Here is a 7,451-nt window from a genome sequence, read left to right as displayed (position 1 = left end):
TTCACGAGTCTGATGAGGTCCTTTTTTCTATCCCGCCTGGTGAATTCAACTTTCCAGTGGATGGAGCACTTTTGGATGCCTGGCTGTGGATTTCCCAGGCTTAAAGGTAGGAAAAATATATCTCTACACTTCCCTTTTGACTATTTGGATGGCATTGCTTGAAATCGTGACACGGAGTACAATTATTTCTGAGTTAGGCCTTTTGACTGGAACTGGGTTTTCTCTTGCGATTTTGTTTACTCAGTTAGGGTTCATTAAACAATTCCCTTTGTGGAACGACTACAGATCAGGCCCGGTTTTGTACCTCGTCACAACTGTGGGTAACAAAACAATTAAATTCAAAATTATTCTAACTCTTTGAACACTTGAAGCAAAGTTCAACTAAAAATGTTTCACGCCGGCGTGTCGAACCCTTAGATCACGCCTTGCAAACTTTTAATTGACGTCCAGACATGAGAGTAGACTGACAGTTGACTGTTTTGCCACTATCGTTCTAGAATCGTATGGAATATGTTTTATTAGTTCCATCAGGTGTCCGTAAAAAATAAATCGCGTTGACTAATGAAGTGAGAGACAGCACTGCGAACGACGTTTCTCTTTTTCGGTAACTTAATTCGCGTATATTTATAGAACTCATTCCAGATAAAAGGCTCCGCCATGTAGACGACGAACTACGTCAATCGTCCAGCACGGCGTCGATAGTTATTGTGTCTGGTTGGATCCAGGCTTCATTTCCTCCACAGCGAAACATCAGGTGAAGTGCTGATTTGGCTATTTATACGCTAGCTAGAAATGCACGCTCGCTGATGAATGGTCACTCTCGGTACTCGATTAATGTCGACACTCACTCGACACGTGATATAGACTAGCCTATAGCGTACAACAGTCTTTTATTATAGGTAGAATGATCTCGAATAAAATACGTTTGCTACAAAAACAAACATACAATTTATGCTACTTCCATTGTCATACGTATACTTGTTGAGCAAGAAGTTTCGCACTTTGTTTTCCAGACTGCAGTCAAACTGAATGATAAATAGAGATTTTTCTTTAATTTGTCTGTGTCTAGTCCGTTGGTAAATTCTACGAAATGAATTGCATCCATTTTGTTGCTCACACTCCCATACTGATGTGGATAACATCATCTATATGGAATATCACCAATTTTGGGCACAGTATACTTAAAAGCGCTAACAATAGGTGCCGGGCCTGACTGAATGGACCGTTGGGGTTGTTCACGTCGCCATAAATTATGTGGCCACAATTAATGACTTCAGGTGCAAGATAAAATGGTCACGGACAAGAAATATCTGTCCAATTCTCAAGCTCAAGGGCAGCGCCAGCGCCAGGTGCACAGCTGTGATATATGTACTCCCTTTTTTTGAGTGCGAAAATCGCAATGCTGATTTGACACCTTGGAATTCGGCGTTGGATTTAAATGGCTTTAACTGTTCTTCTTAATGTTGCCATTAATAAGTAGTTGCCAAGCGGAACTGGGAGGCAACTATAATTGAGTTTAGTGGAATGAGGAAATATTTTCTTTTATTAAAATTTGAAGATCGACTTTGACGAGTTTTCAATGCATTAATTTACTTCCGGTCTAGAGATCCTTCCTGTTACTTGAACAAACCTTTTTATTTCGATTTAAAGATTCGCCAATGTTGTATATATGCACACCTGTTTTTTCATTATGGTCAATGTCTATTCCGTTATGAGTAGATCAGTTGACGCAGAATTCGCCGTATATCGTAAATGTTACGTTTATTTAAAAACATGTATCTCCATTCAAAATATAATAGATTAATACATCGGGGCGGGGTATATGGTCCATAGACTCACAGTGACCAGCACAAAAGTTTCCCTATAAAAACAACAATGATAGTACAAAATTGGGAAACATTTGCTTATTTTAAGACAGGAACGTCAAACTATATGAATTACACGTTCAGTGATTTCAAAGTCAAGAAACCATGTAGTTGTATAACGAGCAGGTTAGTAGTTTTGTGTGTGAGAGAGAGAAAGAGACTAGCCAACGGGATCATGAAACTCACATTTGCGGGTTTCGTATTGGAAATTGCTGGTAGATGTATAGGCGGAAGAGAAAGTCACAATTTTACTCGTGTTATTAGAGAAAGTAAACAAATCATAACCGGAACGTCGATTAGATAAATATCACAGTAGACGCGAGAGCTGTACGATTCCCTATCATTTAAAACGATTGCCTGCGAAAGAGAGTAATCGACGGGTTTTTTTCTTTTAATACATTTTAAGTTGCAATTTCATCTTATAGTTTTAGAAACGTTCTATAATTTGTTTTCAGGTGTCCCATCGCTTTGATCCAGTCCGTTTTTATTTTTCTCGTTCGTTTCCATTGCGGACTGATGACTGCCAACGCTATTGCTCGAAGCTTAACTTGTCGACGCCGAGCAGCGTTCATTGCGAACGAGTTCGAGAAAGAGTTCTGACTGGAGGAAACGCAAGTAGGAATCGCGTTCCATCATGTGCTGGATCCGCCTTTGGGCTCGGTCGAAAACATGTTGGTCCGGATTGTTGGACTGGACGTTTGTTAATGTGATCAGTCTCGTCTCAGAATCCAGGTTGACCTAAAACAAAGTCAAATTCAAGAGTTACTTTTTTTTTTGAAAAACCACTGGTTAAAAAATTATAAAAATTCGCTAAGCTCTATCAAGTTTAAAAAAACGCACCTCTTTCGATGCTTGAACGGCTACGAAATCATTGTAGATTTGCTGGGCTTTGGCTGCCATTTTTTGCGGTTTCGAGTTCTTGTACTCTTCGACGGCCAGCCAAAATTCCAAATTCTCGTTGCTGAATTCACGCAATAAAAACGCCCGATAAAGTGATGATCCATCTGGAAAAGTCCGAGGAGAAAATAATTTACGATTAAATTTCAATTTTTGATTGCGTATGTTTTCGAATCGACAGTGTTGCGTCAATTTCATCAGGTTTATAACTTACATTTGGATGCCATAAGGACGGCGAAAGATTCCGTCCATTTTTGAGCTTCTTCCGGTTGCGGTCGAGTTGACAGAGGTGACTCTGAGATCCTCCGTCTCAGAAATCCGGATTTGATATTTAAAATTCTCATTTCAGATCTGAAATTGTCAACGAAAGCAAAATAGCTTAGCTTAATTGTAATGACAATAATAATTTGTCGCAACCGAAAAAAGAAACTCACCGTTTAAAATTTTGAAATAAGATAGTGTTGTTAATAGCTGTCACTGTTGCTGCTATCAGCTGACGTCTGTTGGGTTTTAGGAATGTTACTGATCAGCATGGGAATTTACTGACTCAAATCTCTTGTCTGATTGCGATTTGGGTGTCATGTAACGAGTTGTGGTATTTGTTGCAGTCGTTACGGATCAGGATCATCACTTGTATTCCGGTAAAACTCTGCCGGGAGTGAATTTCAAGCTGCAAAATGTTTTACTAAAGTTATTTTCACTATAAATTGGCACAAGTGGATGATTGGTGTTGGCAAGGGTTCGATTGTTTGACTAGAAGGTGAAAAGCACTAGCGCACCTGACGAAAGTAGAAGAGAGTCTGGAGGCTGAACGCAGCCCCGTTCCATTTATATAAATGCTTTGCACCGGAGACGGGCGGCGAGAGATGCTGTAGCAAAAAACGTTCTGAAACGCCACGGGAAATGGGTAAGGAAAAAAAAAAGATTTTCTGCGATTTCTGCGCGCGCATTTCAAACTCTGAAATCCCGCTGCGGCCGCACAATGTATTCAAGTGAGCATAAAACCAAACAAGTAAAATTTTACAATTCCCAAGACAAGAATGGCCCAAGAAAAGACAATACGTGGTGCGAGTTCATTCCCCCCTCCCTTTTTGCTTCATAATGGTTTTAATTAAATTCACTAATGACCTGAGAGTCAGCTAGAGCTTCACTCGGACGACGGGACGACATTTCCAAGTCTCTAAAGGCGATACGCCATGCGCCATGCGCCAGACCGAAAACCCGACAAACAGGCGTGGCCCAGCTTCTATATGGCGAGACTTGGGGATTACACGTGATGTAGTGTCCCCGTGTCCGTGCTGTCGGGTGTCTTTAGTTTTTCTCGTATTTCTCTCGCAGTACTTTGTATATCCTATTCCAGTTGCAAACAGAACTCTCTATACTATATACACTTACAGCATGTTGGGGTTTTTCATCTCCGGTCCAAAACAATGATCCTTTTCATCTCCATGGAACCGACTCGGCTACTTGGCTTTTCTATCAATCATTTGATCTGTGCAGATAAGCAGAATCGACTTTCTATCCGTTGAAAAACTTTTCCATTATTTGAATCCCGCGGGGTTGGGGGGAGAAGTAGATGATTCGCTCCGCCAAACTTAAATCAATGATTTTCCTTTCTCCACATGTTGTAAAACGGTTAATGATGGCCCTTCTTTAGAGTGGATTTCTAGAAAGTACAAGTCAAGATTAAGTAATTAATGTCGATGTCAGGTCCCCAAAGAAATCCAATCCAATCCCGGCAGTTTGGCAATAGGAAATGTCAACATCTATTCGAACATTATCGATCGAGGCTCGGATTGAAAAACCATCATCTTCTCTCTTTCTCTCTTCCTCTATGGCTCCCACGGCTGACGAGTTGACAGGCACAAATCAAACAAGTCGAAACATTCTATGGAATCGACAAATCTCGTGTCTGCTGAGGGGAAAATGTCAGTATCCGAAGTTTCGTTGTTGCTAAGCATCCGCACCCGGCAGGGTAAAACCCCGGGTAACGCGGATCAATCGACCGTTGCTTTATAACACGCGTGGCGCCGACTTGAAGAAAAGTTGAGAGCCAGAGAGACTGATGTGAATATTGACTCCAGCGACTTGTTTATTGGGCACCCACTGCATCATAGAGATGCAGCAATGCGATGAATTTTTTCTCCGGCGCGTTTTGTAGAGTTGAACGTCGTCCTGTTCATTTCTTACTTCCGTGTCTTTCGTCGAACTATATAGGACAGCAATATTGAAATTGCAATAAGGTCTTGATATTTCATTCAGTCGCTGAAGTCATTTTTAAGTAATATAATATGCATGTATCTTTATACCGACGGAGTGAATCCATTAACCTACTACGTGAACATTTGAAATAGAACAGAAAATTCAGAGTTGCAGAACGACGGTACTACCGCCTGCTCGTGACTTTGTGATGAACAGATTGACGAATTCATGCAGGATATGACGAACAAGACAAGCTAACACGAAGCTAATTCTCTGAAAATGCATTAAACCAGGTACCGGTATAGCTATGTATAGAACGAAGTTCAGGAAATGAAATATTTATCAAAAAATCATCTCGTGTGTCACGTGTCGTGTTGTAAGTCTCGTGTCTCCCGTTCCTTCGCTCTTTGCACGCATAAGATGTCGGAAGCTGAAGTTATTTATTTTTTCCCGAATCGTCCAACCGTTTATTTTGCAACTGAATGCTTTTAAATCTACCATGAAGTTGAATTGATTTCACCCTTTTTCTCTTTTTTTAAATTTACATCTGTAAATAAGACTCTTTTCTTTGTCAAAAAATCAATAGCATCCTGACAGTGCTCCTGTACAAAGCCGAGCTGATCCGCAAAATTTCCGCGGTTATATTCGTTCGTTGAATTCCGTTGAATTCCCATTGCTGTTTCTTTTTGAGCAACATTCCACGAACGCATCTTATTATTTTATACATTTTAAAAGGCTGCTCCTGGTGTTTCCAAATTTGGCAAATGTCAAATGGTATAAAGATAATGGCTATTTATATATATACTGGTACTCGCGTATGCTTTATACTGCGGGCTTTTGCGGTACGTGAGGAAATAGGATTTTTTGTTTCGGGAGAGTCAAGAGCCTCGAGGATTTTAAATTCTCAGCTGTCCTATATAAACGAGTTATTGCGTCATAGAGAGAAGAGGCAACAGTACGTCGCAGAACATGTAGGCATTGATCAACCTCCAAAAAATAAAATAAAATCACACACACCGCGGGTTAAGTCACAAGGAGAAGCTAGCTAGGAGCTCTCTGAAAATCACGTTTCAATAAAACGACAGCCAACCGACCGACGCGCAGTTTCTTGCAGCAACCTTTGCTCTTTAAGTTACGTTGGCGTACATAACTGTCTGTTGAAAAAGAAAAAGAAAAGTTAAACTTATAATAAGGGCTACTTTTTTTCACGCGTGAGTGCCCTTTTAGATCAGCCATCCATTGCTCTCGCGCTCCGTTCAACATTCCTAGAAGTGCAGGATAACAAGTGTGGAACAGTAGGCCTACTTTTTATGTGAATCATCGATTTGCAAGTCGTTATGAGTTTTCAAACTCCAAAGTTATGGCCTAATTGGCCATAGCTCTCGGCACCGCTACTACCAAAAGGGGATAGAGTCTAATAATCAAATCTTACAGAGTTTTCTTGACATTTGAGCCAGACTGTCGGTATATAACTTTCAGCAGCTGGTAAATAATCAAGCAACTTTTATCCTTACACAGATTATCCTTCTTGTAGTCTAGTTATATAAAAGGGGAAAAGCGAAAATAACAAAAAATAATGTAATCGTTAACGGACAGTTTGGCACGTCTACAGACCACATCATTTTTTAATAACGGAGCACTTGGAAATTGCCTGATGTGATTGACGTCACAAGCTAGCGGTCACACGGTTTTGTGGTTCGACTGGATTCACTTTTTATGTGCTGTGTGGAATTTCCCCGAAAGCGGAATAACTTTTGACAAATAATCCGTCCAGACCTTGAGGCAAGGACAACAAGGACAAACAAGGACACAAGTTCTGTTGTTTGCGTATCCGCCATCGGTCGAAATTTGGTCGCTTCCTAGAAGGAAACCAGATTTTTTTGTTCAAAAAGGAAATGCCGAAACATGCATGTTTTAAATATACCGCGTGATATGAACTTTTCTTTTGTGAATCTAGTAGTAAAGTATATGAATAATCTAAACTTGCACTTTCCTGCATTATTCATAGCCGTGACGAAAACACTAAGAAAGATATAAAGAATCAAACTATAGCCACATTGGCTTCACTTATCTTCTATTTTTAAATTTTTATGGCCACACGGGGTCTTTCACATTGCAAGTGCCACTAGAAATTGTTGAATTATTATTCATTGAATATTTTTTTTTTACCAACCCCGACAATTTAAAAATGAATCAATCGTGATGGAAAGTATCCCTGTCGGGTTATGTACGGCTTCGACGCCCAGCATGCGATTTAGTATACGCTATTATACCCCTTTACCTTTCTAAATACCCCCATATACTCTTAATAAATATTAAAACAGTTTCCTTTCACTCGGAATTCATAATCGTTTCGGCCTCTTCTCCGATGGAAAAGTGTTGCCTATGTGTCAAAAAAGCAACCAGCGATTGGTACACGCTCAATTGGATGAAACGACTAGAGCGTTTGAGAAGCGGAAGCCGGATGAGTATCAGCCAATAAGAGGT

At 40.2% G+C, this 7,451-nt stretch overlaps 1 protein-coding gene across 1 annotated transcript; it reads right to left on the bottom strand.

The window, feature by feature from the left end:
• Positions 1–1,687: 1,687 nt before the first annotated feature.
• On the bottom strand, positions 1,688–3,590 carry LOC124344472 (regulator of G-protein signaling 8-like). Its single transcript, XM_046798024.1, has 5 exons — positions 3,542–3,590; positions 3,197–3,284; positions 2,977–3,113; positions 2,706–2,869; positions 1,688–2,603 (listed from the first exon to the last, which is right to left on the bottom strand). The coding sequence occupies exons 1-5, from the start codon at positions 3,588–3,590 to the stop codon at positions 2,409–2,411; spliced, it is 633 nt and encodes a 210-aa protein (XP_046653980.1). The 3' UTR covers positions 1,688–2,408.
• Between the last annotated feature and the right edge of the window lie 3,861 nt (positions 3,591–7,451).

This window comes from Daphnia pulicaria, chromosome 6, assembly GCF_021234035.1.
Source record: "Daphnia pulicaria isolate SC F1-1A chromosome 6, SC_F0-13Bv2, whole genome shotgun sequence".
Classification (NCBI taxonomy): Eukaryota; Metazoa; Arthropoda; class Branchiopoda; order Diplostraca; family Daphniidae; genus Daphnia; species Daphnia pulicaria.
The sequence above is the reverse complement of the archived record's forward strand: the minus strand, read 5'-3'. Positions and strand labels throughout refer to the sequence as shown.

Bases quoted from the DNA above. Each gene is read 5' to 3' on its own strand.
- LOC124344472 (XM_046798024.1), bottom strand. From the start codon at position 3,590: ATGGAACGGGGCTGCGTTCAGCCTCCAGACTCTCTTCTACTTTCGTCA. The intron at 2,870-2,976 runs GTAAGTTATAAA...GGACTTTTCCAG, and splicing joins CGTCCTTATGGCATCCAAAT to ATGGATCATCACTTTATCGG. The intron at 2,604-2,705 runs GTGCGTTTTTTT...ACTTTGTTTTAG, and splicing joins CCGTTCAAGCATCGAAAGAG to GTCAACCTGGATTCTGAGAC.